Consider the following 17,041-nt stretch of genomic DNA (forward strand, 5'->3'; position numbering starts at 1 on the left):
CAATGAAGTTCAGTAGCAAGAAAGAGTTCAAGATAACACGAATGAGTCATAGAGTACAACTTCTTTTGGGAGCATACCATATGACATTTCCTTTGAAAAGTGTTGACAAAACGATTGAGATGAAATCTGTTCCATACGTATGTTATGGCAATTGTTTATACATTGAGTCTAAAATAGCTAATGTCACAGGTATTTCAGGAGTTAATAGTAAAGGTTCAGTAGAATATAAATCCTTCTGTTATGCAGTCAATTCAATGTTCATTCCAAACGTTCCTGTCATAGCAACTCATTTAGGTAAATGGGTTCGCATTAGTCCTCATAATTTGAAAGACATGCAATTCAGACTTGTTGACTTTCAAGGAGAGCCTGTAGAACTGAAGGCACCAGTGCGAATGACTGTTGAAGTTGACTTTTTAGAAAATATTAAATGCAACAGCTTACAAGAGAACTCAGAGCTAAAAATATAAAGTATGAATGTTATGTATTAGGTCATGAACTTTGGTTGTTGCTGTTTGATGAAACAAATGAATTAGTTATGTCAGTCAAGAGAACAGAAAAATATTGTGTTAGTGAAAACTGCACCAAGTCAATAAGATTAGGTTTGCATTATGAAGATGAGTTCGATACTGTTGAAGAAGTTTTGGATAGATATTACAAATTGCTAACTTGAAATTTTTTGACTGACGGCGCAAAGCGCCAAGATGGGCTCAAAGAGCCCTCCTGACTGCTTTAATTTACTAAAACATATTTCAAGCAAAGTTTATAGTCAGTAGATAGTTTTGTATACTCGTTCGAATATTTATACTTAAACTCAACTCCTGTAGTTCCTGGTGTTTCAATGATGCGGATGTTACCTATTTTCATGAATGGTGGCGTTTGACCACAGCATTCGATTTCAGGGTCGAGATAGTCAATGACACATTGTTTCCCTGTTATTCGTGAGATAACATTTTCAAGGTCCTCCTTTGTTAGAATTATTTGGTTCTTGCTTATAAGATTTGTCAAAAGCTTCTTATCGTCTTTGAGTAAAATTGTTTGGTATAACTGAAGAAGGTAATGGTCTACGTTATCTGAAGGATTTGTTTGAACATTTGTGTAAGGATTGTCGTTGGCTTCTCTTGAAAGAATTTGGTCCAGTGGTGGATACTCTAACTTAACATCTGATGTAGCGTTAGCGTTTGAAGCTGAGTTTAAATTCACCGACTTAAGTTCTGGTTCTTTTTCTTTCAAACACTCTGAACTATAGTTCTTTATAACAATATTGTTTGTCGTTCGTGTGTCAACATTTGATGTTGGTTCAATTGGAACATTAACGGCACCAGCTAAGATGGATTTGCTTCTCATTTCATATAGAATAAAAACCTTTTATATGTATGAAATGAACAATATACTCGACAAGGGTTTGAATGTAAAGCTAACGAATGAAAATATAGGGTGTCCAAAGGTGTGTTTAGCACAAACCTGAATACTGCGAATAGAAATAAACAAGTTACATATATATAAAGTTTATTTAAATATAATCACCATTGGATTCAATCACGCGTTCGCAGCGATCGATCCAGGCTTCAAAGACACGCTTTAAATCATCATGAGCAAATTGCTCAAATTGCTCTCTTACAAAATTTTCAAGATCATCTGGACTCGCGAATTCGCGTCCTTCAGCTCTTTTTTAGCGTGCCGAATAAATAAAAGTCAGAGGGTGCAATCTCAGGTGAATAAATTGGGTTTGGAACAACTTTGACATTGTTTTCCACCAAGTAATTCATTACCTTATGACTTTTGTGAACTCTTGAATTATCAAAATGAATTGCAAACTTTTGTTTTTGTTGTTTGGATTTCTCAAACTCATCAGAATTGATAATTTGAGTAAGAACATTGTCAATTAGATACTGAGCATTCATCGTATTAGGTTTTTGAAGAATATCAATTGCGATGATGCCATTCACGCCCCAAAAACCGACAACATCATCATTGGTGTGTCAATTTTTTTCTTCGGGAATGTTTGCGGATTTTCATCCTTCGGGATCCACATGATTTTGGCTTCTGTTGCATATTGAAACCAAGACTCGTCCCCTGTTACTAAAAAGCGAAACTTCTTGGATTGATACGCACCCAATATAGAGAGGAGCTCTTTCGAAGATTGGACTCTAGATTTTTTTTGAACTGAATTAAGGTTGTGCGGAACCCAACGTGTATACGCTAGTTTGTAGTTCAAATAATTGTGCAGATAATAACTGACTGTTGTACGTGGTATCTTTGTCATCTCCTCTATCCTTCTGAGTGATGCTCTTGGGTCTTCATCTAGCACTTGAAGAATTGCTTTGATTTTTCTTTGATCCGGCGATTTTTTGTCAATTTTTATGATGGGCGCCTTTTTGTTCATGAAGTGATACATCCTAACATGATACGTTACAGTGGAATAGCTAGGAGCATCCATACCGAAGCATTTTACCAATGTCTCGTAGATTTTTTACAGTCTTTGCATTTTTTTGCAAGAGCGAGGATGTTTTCTTTATGATTCATTAAAAAAATGAAAAAAATCCCGCCAAAATTTCCCGCGAAACCGCCTCTTGTCTCAAAATTCATTTTATATCCCGGCATGGCGCCAAAATACAACATACTCATCATATACATATATTCATATTTTTTATTATATATTTATAATCAGCATATATCTCCTTTAATAGTCTCATATAGAGCGCTGTGCTAAACGCACCTTTGGACACCCTATATTGTTGAATTCACTGAGACAGGTGCTGTGTATAAAGATGTAGAACTACTGAACAAAAGAGCTAAGGGAAGAAGCAGGAACATGAACAAAGGGTGGAAGCCTATAAAAATTTATGTCAATGATGGCTCAGGAGGTTCAAACATAAAGTATGCAGAAAGTTATAGAGTTTATGCTCTCAAAGGTGAAAAGCCTTCATTTAAGAACAGCTATTCTAACGCATATCCTCAAAAGCTAACGGATGGGGAAGTGGATGATATGAATGACAGCAAAAATATTAACAGAAATGGCGACAGAGATGCATGGAATTTGTTTACCATCAGTCAATTGAAGGTTAAACTTTAAAACAATGTTGGTCTTTCCCATGGAATATTTTTGACTTTAATGGTATTAGTCATGATATGAATCTCAAGGTATGAACGAGGAGAGATGAGAGACTTATATGCTTCCCAAATTTCTTCAAAAGGTAATGTTATACCTGACTGTTTCCAAATGAGTTCAATATCATAGCGTGAGAAACCTTGAAAGATAACGAAGTCAGTTATGAGACGTTTTATGTTTAAAGCTAAAAACCTCCATGTTTGCATAAGTATTGCTACAGTTAAATGGTAATGTCTGACTTTAGTTATGATGTTAGCTAATGGTGAGTCAGGCTTTGAAACTAAACCTTTTCCGGCGAAGTCGTCGCAAACGAGCAGAGTGTTTGATGGATATTTTTTGAAGGGGTATTTTGAAAGTTTTGACAGAATGTAGTTTGTAAGTCTTTTCATATCGTAAACTCCTGAGTATTGACGTAAGTGGTGTTTGTCAATAATTCTTTCCATCTCTTCTGAAGTCTTTTGCATTCCTGACTGTATGAACTCTACGATGGCATAATATTTTCTCTTACGTCGAATGTAACGTTGAAGAAATTCAATGAGTTCACTGTCTGGAACTTTAACGACAGAGGCTTGAACTTTTGACATAAATGTTTTCGCTGTTGAATCCATAGAGTCTGAAGTTGCTGATATAATGATTTGGTCATAGTAAGAGTCGTTTCCTAAACGTTCTGTTATGAGTATATGACGAATGAGGTTAAATGTCTTACCTGAACCCATCTTTCCACAATAGAAATAAACACCATTTGAACAGAACTCATAGTCCTTACTGAAAGGAAGAATAAGAGAAGAGTTAAGTTTGTCTGTAGTTTCATTCATGTCTTCATCTACATCATGTATTAAATGCTTCATTTTATCTCCATTAAAAATGCAAGTCAGAAATATTCAGAACATAGCACCGAGTCTAACTGACAAGAGTATAAAGATATACTATGAACACGTTATGATGAAACCTACCAAAATTCAAGAAAGTCAGTATACTTATGAATATCCAAGACACTGGTAGAGTATGTAGGAGGTGAGAAAGCTATTGAAATCAGACAAGTTAGAAGTATTCCAGCAGGAAGAACAATATTATTGAAGAACTTTAATGTTTTGAGGTATAATGATGAAACAAAGAAGCAAGATAGTTTTCCTGTTGCTGTGTATGTGAACCTAGACACAGGAGATGACATGAAAGTTTTTAACACAAAGCTTCAAACGGTAGTGAGAGAACAACTGACTGCGGAAGGACATCCATTACCTTCAGAAGTTACCATAGCATATAATTTTGAAACAAACTCAATAGATTTTAAAGTCGTCTCTGCAAAGAAGTCAGGATTTACATTTAATGAAGCAGATGTATATTCGAATGAAAACTTCAAAGCTATTGCATGGTTAGATAATGACGATTGCTTTAAGAAAATATTTAAATTCAGTGACTCAAAGATGTCAATAGATGACCTTCGTGGAATGTTACCATCGACGTTTACAGTTGAAGGTTCAGCAGGATTGCTTACAAGATTGTCAATTGGTGGTATTTGGTCTCGTGAGAACATTGTTATAAAATCCCAGTATAAGTGAATTTGCTGAAGAATCTATATTATGTCTTTCAAACTATATGTATTCACCGCCGAAGCATTATAGTATAACAAACTTTGTCAGTAAGTTTAACATAAGACTTGTCGAACCTTCTTCAATGAAAGATGTTGTGCTACCTAAAGATGGAAAGGATGGACTCATTATTGAGATGATTTTAATAGCATATTAAATGAGCTTGTTCTTGAAGGTCATTCATGATGAAATAACTGTTGTAGAAGATGTTAGCAATTGTTCAGACATTTTGAAGCGTATAGATGATATAAGAAAGAAGTTAGATAGACCGCAAAGCGGTGAGGGCGAAGCCCGTGAGAACGCTTATGTTTCATTGACTTTCTCCAGTAACGAGAACTTTTATGAGATAATATTGAAGAGAGATGATTTTAATATGGTGTAAATGGTAGCTTGGGCAGCTTTAGGCGCAATGGGAACAAAAGCATTAGCATTTGGAGCAAAAGCACTTGGAGCTTATGACGCAGTAAATAAAATGAGTGGAGGAAGGGTTTCGAAGACATTAGATGCAAATAAAGGGAAGATTGGAGGCTGGGTTGCAAAGAAGTTAAGATTAAATAAAATAGGGCTCATAAATAAAGCATCCAATTTGGTTGCGACTGAGTCAGAAAATGCTTTAGGAAAGGACGATGAGTTTGCAAAACACGCAAAAGACTTTAATGACCAGATGAAAGGTGAAACAATGCATTTAAATAGAGTCGATGGAACTAAAGAAAATGTTTCTTCTCCACAACTTCCACCAGCAGTTCTTCCGTATGGTCCCTATGGAATGTATGGAAACCCTTACGAAAGACCATTTGACCCATTGACTGGTGGAAGTAATTGGTATCATTACGGACGAAGAAGAAAGACAGTCAAGTTGGAGACAGACGTGAAGAAAGCAACTAAAAAGAAACCAAGGAAGAGAGTTATAAAGCAATGAGAACGTTTATGTTATGAGAAATTTTTAACGTTAGTTTTATTTTTACTGAAAATTTTTATTTGGATGTAATGACGAAAACTATTGAGATTATAGATCCGTATTTTTCCCAAGTGAGCGGGGTATCTCTAATCCCAGCCCTATCGTCCTCCCAGTGTCAGTTTTTAATATAAAATCCAAAATTTTTTTAAAAATAAAAATTTCGAGAAATTTTTCTAGCTTTTTTTCTTTGATTTCAATAATTCAAAATAAATTTTGGAGTAAAAAGACACTATTTAATGAAATTCATATGAGTGAATGTGGATAAATACTCTCAAAACATACAATTTATATATTTTTTCTTTATATTATCAACTAATTAGTGATAATTTTTTTTGAACCAGATTTTTTTTCATTAAAAATATAATATATAACGCAATAATGATGTACACATACGCATCTACACATCAAAATATAAAGTTTGTTTTGGTCTGGGCACCCCAACCCAAAATTCTAAAAAAATTGAATAAAATTGAATACTTGGGGCTGGGATACCCAGCCCGAAACCGAGTTGATTTTTTTGAATTAAAGAATATATTTACGTATTTATAATATATATGTGATGTTTATAAAAATACTAAATTTTGTAAAAAAATTCAATTTATTCAAAACGTATATTAAGTGATCACTTCATTAATAGGATCAGCGATCCTACTAAATGGTGAGAATGCCACTAGCTAAAAAGGGAGTCCTTGGAGCTCTTGATCTCTTGTCAGTAGAGTCCATAATGAGGCATGGCATCTACTGATTAGAGATCAGAGCAATCCTACCTTACCTTCAGGAGCTACAAAGCTCCTAATCGTTACGAGAGGGAGCCTTGGAGCTCCTGAAGCTCATCAGCAGAGGATATTTACCATTTGGGTCTCTTTTGATGAAAGATACGAAGCCCATCTACGAACCAGGAGCTCCAAAGCTCCTAATCCTTACGAAAGGGAGCTTTGGAGCTCCTGAGTCTTCATCAACAGAGTCCCAGTTGATAAATATCCTATGCTGATGAAAGATGCGAAGCACATCTTCGAACCAGGAGCTCCAAAGCTCCTATTCCTTACGAAAGGGAGCTTTGGAGCTCCTGAGTCTTCATCAACAGAGTCCCAGTTGATAAATATCCTATGCTGATGAAAGATGCGAAGCACATCTTCGAACCAGGAGCTCCAAAGCTCCTATTCCTTACGAAAGGGAGCTCTGGAGCTTCTGAAACTCCTCCTATTATAAAATAGGACAGTTTTCTTCTGAGGCTTCTCATCAAATCTAAGACTTCAGAAGAAAGCTGTCCTATCCGTGTATACTTACATTCTGATGGACTACAAGTGTACAACTTTAAGGCAGAGATTATCCGAGGCCTCTCATCAAATGAGGGACCTCGGATAATCTCTGCCTTAAGTAGTCAAATAGCTTTTCTGACTATTCAGGGACAAGAGAACAAGAGTTGGAATACTCTAAGGCAAGGTTCTTCCGAAATCTCTCATCGAATGAGAGATTTCAGAAGGACCTTGCCAAATCCTTGAACACCGATATCCTTGGAACCGAGCTAGGACCAAGGAGAAGTAGTGTGCTATAGCGCACGATGGCAATCTCGGAAATACTTATATTGCCACATGCACAATATCTATTCAGCCTGACTCCTATATACAAGAAGTCAGGCAGAATAGATATTGTGCATATGGTTTGCAGAACTCTCATATATATAAATTTTTGTTATCCCAAAAAAGGTGACACTTTGGGTGTATCGTCCATCCCAGGGATGCAAAATTCACATCACCTTGTATCTATAATTGAGATAACAAACTACAACGGTCATGAGTTCAAGAACTTGTTCTTCGTTCCGCGTGAGAATACATTCTATCAGATACGAGGGAGAAAGGGTAAAGTTAGTTTAAGCATTTATGATAAAGAGCATTATGGAAGATATATACAAGCAGTAGATACAAACGGTAAGCGTGTTTCATTAGCTTTGTCAAAACTTACTAACATTAATTATGACAGCGACTTTGACCTATATGAAGAAGAAAGTGAGTCAGAAGATTATGAGCTGTTATGTGAAGCACAGCAATGGGAGGAGTTGCAATACTTTTGTAAGTGAGAACGTTAGTGAGAACGTTAGTGAGAACGTTAATGAGAACGTTAGTGAGAACGTTTATTTTTTCATGCACGTGCATTGTGTCGCGGGGAGTTGCCATGGGCAATGACCTGCGCACAATATATAACGTACAGAGAGGTGAGATGAGGTGGTTTATGTGATAAATACTTTACGTGGCAGAAATAGTTTAAGGTTATTAGAAATATTGCATATGCGATGTAAAATATACGTTAGTGGTTTTGTAAAGTGTCAGATTGACATATAATGGGTAAGATGGCGCGCAGTGCCACCATACTGAAGATATGTATACTAACTCATATATCAAATCCAATTTCAGGTTATAGTATTTTTTCACGTTTATCTGTCAAAAAAGATGTTTTTGACAACCCAACCAAAAAAAATCACGCAAGAAAGGATTAAACGATTTAGATCCTCATAATGACAAATCTGATCCTCTTGAAAATGATCCATTATATGAAGAAAGCCATATTGCTCAATTATTCCCAGAAAATGTCATTTTACCATCAAATTTTGCCAAGAAGGCAAACAAATTCAGCGATTTTGAAACATACATTCATAATACATTAAGTAGATTTCATAACGGGATCACATATGAGAATCTAGAGTTTGCTATTCTAAATGCGAAACGTCATCCAAAACACATTGTTGATCTCATAAATAAAGGCAATTTTTCACAAATCTTAAGGAGTACACTTCGCACAATGACAATTGAAAACAAAGTGAATTATAGTCATGTAACCACACTCTACTTCGCTGCATAGCTCTCAAAATAGAGCTCCTTTATTATAACTATCATAAATTTCAAATCTCAGATTGAAATATTCGTTAAATGATAGTTCTTTTGTATATTTGTATACTATTTTGTTTGTATTAAACTTGTTTGTTATTTTTAGTCACAAATTATATTTTTTAAATTTAATTAAAGTAAAAATTCCTTTAATGGTAATGTTCGAACATTGATTACAAGATAATTAAAATATATGACCTCATTATAAATGAATTTTAACTCTAGATAATTGAGAAAGCTACAAATTGTTTCTAAATCTTGAAATTATTCGATGTCAATCTAATTTTTCTTGTTATAGCCTACTTCTATGGTGTACAGGTTGTCATAATTACTATTTTAAAGTGTAAAACATGCTTATATCAATCAGGACGTTAAAATGGAAAAGTACATACCAAGCAAATGTTTGGATTTATATGCGACAGCCTTTTTAATGGATGTGACAAAGCGTTTCAATATAGATTTTGATTAAAGCATAACTGCAAATTATAATTTGACTTTATATGTACCAATAATAATGGCAATTATGAGTTTTTTTATATAAATTATATCACACCGCTTCTAGTAATTTTTAGCTTAAGCATATCATCGGCTAATTTTCAAAAAAAAATTTCAAATTTTAATCCAAATTCTTTTCTTAAAATTCACAATCAAATTACAGCTTATCTTTAATAGTCTTATTCATTATATGCTTTTTTTTCGGCTCCATAAAAGTCATAAATTTTTCCATCATAAATTTGTTAGAAATTGGGTTACCATTGCCAAACATTTGGATAGAAAAAGCCCAATAAATTATACCCAAAGCATCCAAACATGAAGATATCATATAAGAAATATAGTTTAATTCAGTAATTCCCTAAAATCTAAAATGTTTAAGAACGTTTGTTCAATATCTTACAATCTAATTCACAGATTTAGCATATGTACTACGTATCAAATATACAATGTGATCTCTCAATAAGCTTAGAAGGTTAATTATTAAAATTAAATAAAATTCTACAATTAGCGAAAAATAATACGGCAGATAATATGCTTATAGGTAAAGAAATTCAAAGAGCATTCCTTAAATTTTTTCGAAATTTATCAAAACTCGAAGGTAAATCATCGAGTGATATGCGAAAAAAACTTTTTTATTCTATTAATGATAATAAATATATTAGCCATATTAAAACTTTTCATTTTTTAAAACTCATAGAAATACGTTTGATATTCTTCATTAAGAACATATAAAAACGAGTATAATTATCATAATCTGTTAATTTACAATATAAATGCTTTTCTGCTTGTAGTAAATATCAAATAAGAAAATAATAACATTATAAATTTTTCAAATAAGAATATATTATCTAGCATCTAAGCATGAAAATATTTAGAATTTGATATCTAAATTCTGCTTAGATTACTTTCAAAATATAAGTCAATGATTTGATTTTATTAAACGCTAATATTGATATGTAACTCATTATTCGATCAAAAGTTAATTCAACCTTGTTAAAAAAAATAAAAATAAAAAAAACTGGTGCTTACTGATTTGAAACATATTGCCTTGAACCCCACACATAACCAGTAGGCTAAACGTACATTTTTTATAAATTCTAGTCTAAAATACTTCCCGCAGGCATTTGTTTAATTATTTCACATTCTGAACATAAATTTTTAATATCATAGATAATGAAAGCGAAAAATATATAAAAATCGACAAACATTTATAATGAATTGAGAGCTTACGTGTCAAACAACACATTTCATACTGATTCTATAAAAGGTATCTTTATTATAGAAGTGTAAGCTATATCTTTGTTTTTTATTATAACAAATTCAAAATTCTCTTATAAGGATTAGATGAAATCTGTAATTACTAAATCATTAGCTAAATGAAGGTTCAAATAGAAAGTAAATATCAATTTATATGATACTGAAACCAAATAGTTCTTTAATAAAAGATAACACGCTGAAAATTATTGAGTATTTGCAAATCTCAAAAATCTATTGGTGAATTTGGCTCAACTTTTAAAATTATAACATTCATATCAAATCATAAAAGCAGACAAAAATTAAAGCCAAACCTATCGGCCAATTTTTTTTTTGATATTTTGATTTTTGAGGTATACTTTTAAAAGTGGATTTAAAGCACTTATGAAAAAACATTAACTTTTGTCGTTATGATTATTGATTTAGACAATAATGATTTTAATCTTTGATTATCAAAACACTAAAGTCATCTTTTTAACATTTGCTTGGTAGCATTAACTCAAGTCTAAAGTACTATTTTATGTGGCACTCTTAGAATTTTTGTATTCATTGTACACGCTGAAATAGTACCATTAAAGTTATGACGAACTTTCAAAAAATAGTTTGGTCACCTTTAATAAAATTATTCCCCAATCCTCATATAAACTGCAGGATTTACGAGTTCTTGACTGAGAATGGTGGTGATAGTTCTAAATGATAATCTTTGCTGAATATGATTTCCTTACGAATTTTTCTTTGAGTTATAAAGATTTTTAATATCAGATTGATCCAAAACAGTCCAACTAAAATAAATATTCATTTTCTGGTGCAATTTATGCCCCATTCATAAAGTATTCAATTTTATTATTTTATCCGCGGTTTCATTCTAAAAGCTCTTAAGAATTGAGAGCAAGCGGAATATATTTTAAATTCAAATTTGAATTAATGAACTTGATAATCTCATTGTAACATAATACAGATCTTGATTTTAGTTATTAACAATTCAAGTGATTTCGTTTTTGCCGCCAAAATTTTTACTTATATGGCAGAGCAACCTCCACCAGAAAATGATCCAAAAAATAAGCGCTATAAACTTCCTCAACAAGGCCCACAAGTAGTTACGAACAAAAGACCTCTTACCGAGGAAGAAAAACTAATAATCGTCGAATATTTCCATAAATGGGGTAAACAATGGACAAAAATTGCTAAGCTTATAGGAAGGAATGAAAGTACTGTTAGAAAATGGTATGAATCCTTTAGGAGAACTGGTAGAAGTCATAATCCACCAGGAAGAATTCCAATGATCGGTGAGCCTATTATTGAACAGGTTCTTATGATTTCTTCCAATGAACCATCATTAACACTTGAAGCAATTTCCAAGAAAGTCGGAATTTCAAAAAGTTCAGTTCATAACATCCTTCACCAGAACGATGTTAAGTAAGTAACATCCTTTTCACTCAACATTTTCAACAAATGCATTATCATGATATTTTTTTTCATCAATTTTATTTGACTAAATTTTCCTTTGTTTTTTATGATTCAACCTATTCCTAATGTTTAGAAAGTGATCAAAATGGTTCCTCTTTATATTGAACTCACTTTTTTAATTGATTTAATCTTTTGCTATACTTTATTCAGTAACTTTGGAGGAATTTAACCTAAAGTTAATTGACATCTCATTGTAATATTTAATGTTTCAATTATGAAATATTAAAAGCTCAAGAACGAATCACTCTCATTGCCAATATTCTCGAATTCTTGTTATGAAATGTAGATAATTTATATGATATTATACGCCATTAGACATTATTAAGGGTCTATCATCCGGCCAAATTACGACTTTTATTCAATTTTGAGAGAAAGATAATAAAGTTTTCATGCACATGTATTTTGTGTATAGTTTATGATTTTTCTTTCCATCATTGAATTTATGATATAACGATTTTTCAGCATTTCACACAACATTGAAGTTAAAGCCATTTCAGCATTTTTAAAAAATTAAAAAATTGAGGCTTCACTTCAATTTTTAAAAATTTTTTTGTTTTGAAGTGTCACTTTTATAATTTTAAAATGTCTGAAAAAGACATTTACACTAACAAATACAGTGAATTGATTAGTATCTACAAATACCACATCGATTTATACAATGCTTTGTATCAGTTAAAAACGGAAAACGAAGAAGAATTACACTCGATTTACAAAATGATTAAAACAGATTTAATTGATTCAAAGAAATATATTCCGAAAAATATTATGAAAGACATTTTGGATATTATTCCGTATAATAACCGCTATTTAAAGTCATACTTGACTCTTGCAAAATTCATATTTGATGATTATAATGTAAAAGAGGTCAAATATATTCCACTTGTTTCTAAATACATGTTTTACAAACAATATGGAATTAAATTAGACACATCTGATGATTTCGAAAAAAATAAATACGAAAATCTCGATATTCATTCAGAAAATACAATTTACAGAGCAATTATGAATAATGACTTAGAAACATTCATTGGATTCACAGAGAGAGACGGATTTGATGAGGGTCAAAAACTTGTAAGTAGTTTATATCCAGATCCTGAAGACGGAAATGATAGAAGTCAAAGAGTTCACGACTATTTGCATCTTTCTCGAACACCATATTCATTACTTGAATTATGTTGTTACCATGGGGCGGTTGATTGTTTCAAGTTTTTAAGAACAAAATTCAACTCAAAAATAACTGAAAATTGTCCCTGCTTCTCATTTTTAGGAAGAAATCAAGAAATCATGAGTGAATGTTTGAAATATCAAAAACCAAACGTAAAATGCATGATATATGCAATAATTTCACACAAGATTGATTTTGTTACATTCTTGATGAATGAATACAATATACAGATTGATTTGTTTCAATGCGGATTCAATCATAATCTTGATTCTTTTTTAGTTTATTTCGATCAAACTAAAAATCTCAAAAGATGCTTCATTTATTCACCAATGTTTAATATTCCATCTCTTTGTGATTATTTCCTTTCCCTTGGTGCACGTATCAATGCAACAGATGAAGAGGAGGAAACAGCTCTTTTTAAGGCAGCAAGAAATAATAATAAGGAAACTGCCGAATTTCTTATTTCACACGGTGCATATATAAACAATAAAAGTTCACATTACAGAACAGTACTTCTGATTGCAGTGGATAATAATAATAAAGAATTAATTGAACTTTTTATTAAACATGGTGCAGATATTCATAAAAAATTGCAACTTGGAGAAACAGTTCTTTATTTTGCAATAAATAACAATAGAAATGAAGCAGCAGAAATCCTTCTTTCATATGGTGCAAATATCAATGAAAAAGATAACTTTTCGGTAGCTCTGCTTCATAGAGCAGTAGAAAATAATAGTAAGAAAACGATCGAATTTCTTATTTCACATGGTGCAAATGTCAATGAAAAAGGTTACAATGGATGTACAGCCCTTCATAATGCAGCATATAAAAATAATAAAGAAATAGTTGAACTTCTTCTTTCTCATGGTGTAAATATTAATGAAAAAGATGACTCTTCGGATACTGCACTTCATAGAGCAGCAGAAAATAATAGTAAGAAAACGATCGAATTTCTTATTTCTCATGGTGCAAGTATCAATGAAAAAAATTATTTTGGAGATACTGTTCTTCATAAAGCAAGTGCAAATTGTGATAAAGAAATAATTGAACTTTTTCTTTCAAATGGAGTAAATATCAATGATAAAAATAAATATGGGGACACTGCGCTTTTTATTGCAGCAAGAAATCATAGAAAAGAAATTATTGAACTTCTTATTTCGCATGGTGCAAAAATCAATGAATATAATATTGAGGGAAAAACCGTTCTTCATTATGCAGCACAATACCAAAATTATGATACAGTAAAACTTCTTATTTCGCATGGTGCAAATATCAATGCAAAAGGTATTCACGGGAAAACCCCTCTTCATTATGCATCACGATACCAAAGTAAAGAAATAGTCGAACTTCTTATTTCGCATGGAGCAAATATTAATGAAAAAGATGAAAGAGGATACACTGCTCTTCATTATGCTACATATTATAATACTAAAGAAATATTTGAACTTCTTATTTCACATGGTGCAAATATTGGTGATAAAGGTAAAGATGGAAACATCACGCTTCTTATGGCAGTAAAAATGATACTAAAGAAACAGTTGAATTTCTTATTTCACATGGTGCAAATATCAATGAAAAAGACAAAAATGGTGACACGGCTCTTCTTATTGCATTAAAAAATCATAAAAAAGAAATTGTTGAACTTCTTATTTCACACGGTGTAAATATCAATGAAAAAGACATAAATGGTAACACGGCTCTTTTTATTGCAATAAAAAATCATAAAAAAGAAACAGTCGAACTTCTTATTTCACACGGTGTAAATATCAATGAAAAAGACATAAATGGTAACACGGCTCTTCTTATTGCAATAAAAAATCATAAAAAAGATATAGTTGAACTCCTTATTTCACACGGTGCAAATATCAATGAAAAAAATATATATGGAAACAACGCACTTCTTATGGCAGTAAAAAATCAGAAAAAAGAAATAGTTGAACTTCTTATTTCACATGGTGCAAATATCAATGAAAAAAATATATACGGAAACAACGCACTTCTTATGGCAGTAAAAAATCATAAAAAAGAAATCATTGAACTTCTTATTTCACATGGTGCAAATATCAATGAAAAAGACAAAAATGGTGACATGGCTCTTCTTATTGCATTAAAAAATCATAAAAAAGAAATTGTTGAACTTCTTATTTCACACGGTGTAAATATCAATGAAAAAGACAAAAATGGTGATACGGCACTTTTTATTGCAGTAAAACATTGTAATAAAGAAATCGTTGAACTTCTTCTATCACATGGTGCAATTTTAAATGAAAAAAATGAAAATGGAGATACCGTTCTTCATAGAGCAGCATATAAAAATAGTAATGAAATATGCGAACTTCTTCTTTCATATGGTGCAAATATTAATGACAAAAACAAATATGGCAACACTGCCCTTCATATAGCAGCAATTAATAATAGTATAACCACTATTGAACTACTTCTTTCGCATAACACAAATATTAATGAAAAAAATCAATTTGGAAATACAGCTCTTGATTATGCAAATTCACATTATTCTGAAAGAATCGCCGAACTTCTACTTTCACATGGTGCAATAAAATAAGAAAATTTTCTAAGAAATAAAAATTAACAATATTTTAAGCTATCCAAATATTTTTGATAAGTGTGAACATGGCTATATTATTGAATTGGAATTTGTTTCAATGTTCAGGCGATTGAGAATGTAGTTAAATAGATTTTTGAAATTACTGGACCTTATTTGAAATACACATGAAATTCTAATTGCCTCCTTTTTGATTCTTCTAAAAGATAGTTTTGAATTATCAATCCTTAAATATACATGGCATATATGATTACTATGGTTGTTATAATCTCTTTAAAATATACAGAATGTTCAAGCTAAGCTGATAGGTATTAAATTTATATTTTATTCCAATCTCAAATCTTAATTCAACATTGTGAAGAATAAATACTATTATTCATACATTCCGATAAATATCTTTAGCAGAGTGTTATATAAAACTCGTTTTCATTTTGTTATACAAATTGTGAAACTTATCATGTTTCATTGCTTCCATATCATTGAAACAAATAAATCTGACGTTTCAGCTATGCATTGGGCCCAAAATATTTGAGATTAAATCTCTTGTCACAAATTATTAATAATTTATGCCAAAACTATCAGAATTATTATATATTGCAAGAATCAATGACATTTTTCTCAAAGTAGAACAAGACGCTTCTGAATTAAGAAATTGTTTTTGAAAAATCAATTATAGGACAATCATTTTCTAAAGTTAAAAAATTTGATTGTAATCTGTATTATTAAAACCATAAAAGGGAAGACAATATCTATGCCTTTCTAAAAAAAAAATAATGGAAGAAGATTCCAACGATCAGACACTCTTCTGGGGCATAAAAGTTCCAGCTGGAAAGACAATTAACTTCAAATACGAAGAAGATGCATATCTCTTGATAACAAACGTCTCTTTAGGCGAGCTTCCAGAAAATCCAGTATCAGATCCTTGCGAACTTATCCTTCATTTATCTACAGTCGATCTTCAGAATTTTGATGAAGAGAAACAAGATGCTCCACTTATTGATCACGAAATCAAACTTGCAACACTTCGTGCCGGAATTAATGAACACGAACTCATTTCTCAGAACTTCTCACCACTAAATTCAAACTTCAAATTCCAAAATAGTGGACAATACGACATTTATGTTTCTGGATATTACGCTCCATTTGAAGATGCTGAGGAAGAAGAATACAACGAAGAAGAGGAAGGCGATGGTGAAGAAGGTGACGAAGCTGCCGAAAACGAAACATCCGAAGCAAAGGAGGAAGCAGCAAACAAGAAATTATTAGAATTTGTTAAGAGACACACCGCAAAATAAAACTTATAATATAACTGTGCACTACTAGTTTAGAAAAAATTCATAGCAATATAGATTAGATTTTAGTAAAATATTTATTATTAATAAATAAAACTTGAGAAATAAGGGAATGATCAGAATGATACAAAATCCGTAAAACAAATACGTTTCCTTCTTGTTTTTCTTTTTGTAGATCAAGATATAATATATAAGTGCGATTGTTACAAGATTCTTGCAAGCAGTTACTATGGCTATCAAGGACAAATTATGCATCACTTACTTTCG

General features: G+C 31.8%; 8 protein-coding genes and 2 pseudogenes across 10 annotated transcripts, besides 4 other annotated features; 7 read left to right on the forward strand and 3 right to left on the reverse strand.

Annotated features, from left to right (window-relative positions):
• Positions 1-5,705: part of a mobile genetic element that runs on past the window's edge.
• TVAGG3_0901360 (uncharacterized protein) lies at positions 255-467 on the forward strand (the record flags this gene model as incomplete). Its single annotated transcript, XM_051251333.1, has 1 exon — positions 255-467. One exon carries the CDS (start codon positions 255-257, stop codon positions 465-467), a length of 213 nt encoding a protein of 70 aa, XP_051076907.1.
• TVAGG3_0901370 (uncharacterized protein) lies at positions 730-1,344 on the reverse strand (the record flags this gene model as incomplete). Its single annotated transcript, XM_051251334.1, has 1 exon — positions 730-1,344. The coding sequence occupies one exon, from the start codon at positions 1,342-1,344 to the stop codon at positions 730-732; it is 615 nt and encodes a 204-aa protein (XP_051076908.1).
• Positions 1,431-2,730: a mobile genetic element.
• Positions 1,511-2,634, reverse strand: TVAGG3_0901400 (annotated as a pseudogene). The gene has a single exon. A coding segment is annotated over exon 1 (1,124 nt).
• TVAGG3_0901420 (protein of unknown function, DUF4106 family) lies at positions 3,070-3,924 on the reverse strand (the record flags this gene model as incomplete). The annotated part of the gene is made up of 1 exon (XM_051251335.1): positions 3,070-3,924. The coding sequence occupies one exon, from the start codon at positions 3,922-3,924 to the stop codon at positions 3,070-3,072; it is 855 nt and encodes a 284-aa protein (XP_051076909.1).
• On the forward strand, positions 3,974-4,855 carry TVAGG3_0901430 (annotated as a pseudogene). The gene has a single exon. A coding segment is annotated over exon 1 (882 nt).
• TVAGG3_0901440 (protein of unknown function, DUF4107 family) lies at positions 5,081-5,617 on the forward strand (the record flags this gene model as incomplete). Its single annotated transcript, XM_001305718.1, has 1 exon — positions 5,081-5,617. One exon carries the CDS (start codon positions 5,081-5,083, stop codon positions 5,615-5,617), a length of 537 nt encoding a protein of 178 aa, XP_001305719.1.
• Positions 5,706-6,428: 723 nt separating the features above from the next.
• Positions 6,429-6,856: a mobile genetic element.
• A 21-nt stretch (positions 6,857-6,877) lies between these two features.
• Positions 6,878-6,948: a mobile genetic element.
• Positions 6,949-11,156: 4,208 nt separating this feature from the next.
• TVAGG3_0901470 (homeodomain-like family) lies at positions 11,157-12,194 on the forward strand (the record flags this gene model as incomplete). Its single annotated transcript, XM_001305719.1, has 1 exon — positions 11,309-11,707. One exon carries the CDS (start codon positions 11,309-11,311, stop codon positions 11,705-11,707), a length of 399 nt encoding a protein of 132 aa, XP_001305720.1.
• Positions 12,195-12,336: 142 nt separating this feature from the next.
• Positions 12,337-14,535, forward strand: TVAGG3_0901480 (ankyrin repeat and SOCS box-containing protein 4 family; the record flags this gene model as incomplete). Its single annotated transcript, XM_001305720.1, has 1 exon — positions 12,337-14,535. The coding sequence occupies one exon, from the start codon at positions 12,337-12,339 to the stop codon at positions 14,533-14,535; it is 2,199 nt and encodes a 732-aa protein (XP_001305721.1).
• Positions 14,536-14,822: 287 nt separating this feature from the next.
• TVAGG3_0901490 (cyclin-dependent kinase inhibitor 2C-related family) lies at positions 14,823-15,482 on the forward strand (the record flags this gene model as incomplete). The annotated part of the gene is made up of 1 exon (XM_001305721.1): positions 14,823-15,482. The coding sequence occupies one exon, from the start codon at positions 14,823-14,825 to the stop codon at positions 15,480-15,482; it is 660 nt and encodes a 219-aa protein (XP_001305722.1).
• Positions 15,483-16,243: 761 nt separating this feature from the next.
• TVAGG3_0901500 (nucleoplasmin-like domain family) lies at positions 16,244-16,850 on the forward strand (the record flags this gene model as incomplete). The annotated part of the gene is made up of 1 exon (XM_001305722.2): positions 16,256-16,777. One exon carries the CDS (start codon positions 16,256-16,258, stop codon positions 16,775-16,777), a length of 522 nt encoding a protein of 173 aa, XP_001305723.1.
• Positions 16,851-17,041: the final 191 nt, after the last annotated feature.

The sequence above is a fragment of the Trichomonas vaginalis genome, chromosome I, assembly GCF_026262505.1.
Source record: "Trichomonas vaginalis G3 chromosome I, whole genome shotgun sequence".
Lineage (NCBI taxonomy): Eukaryota > Parabasalia > Trichomonadida > Trichomonadidae > Trichomonas > Trichomonas vaginalis.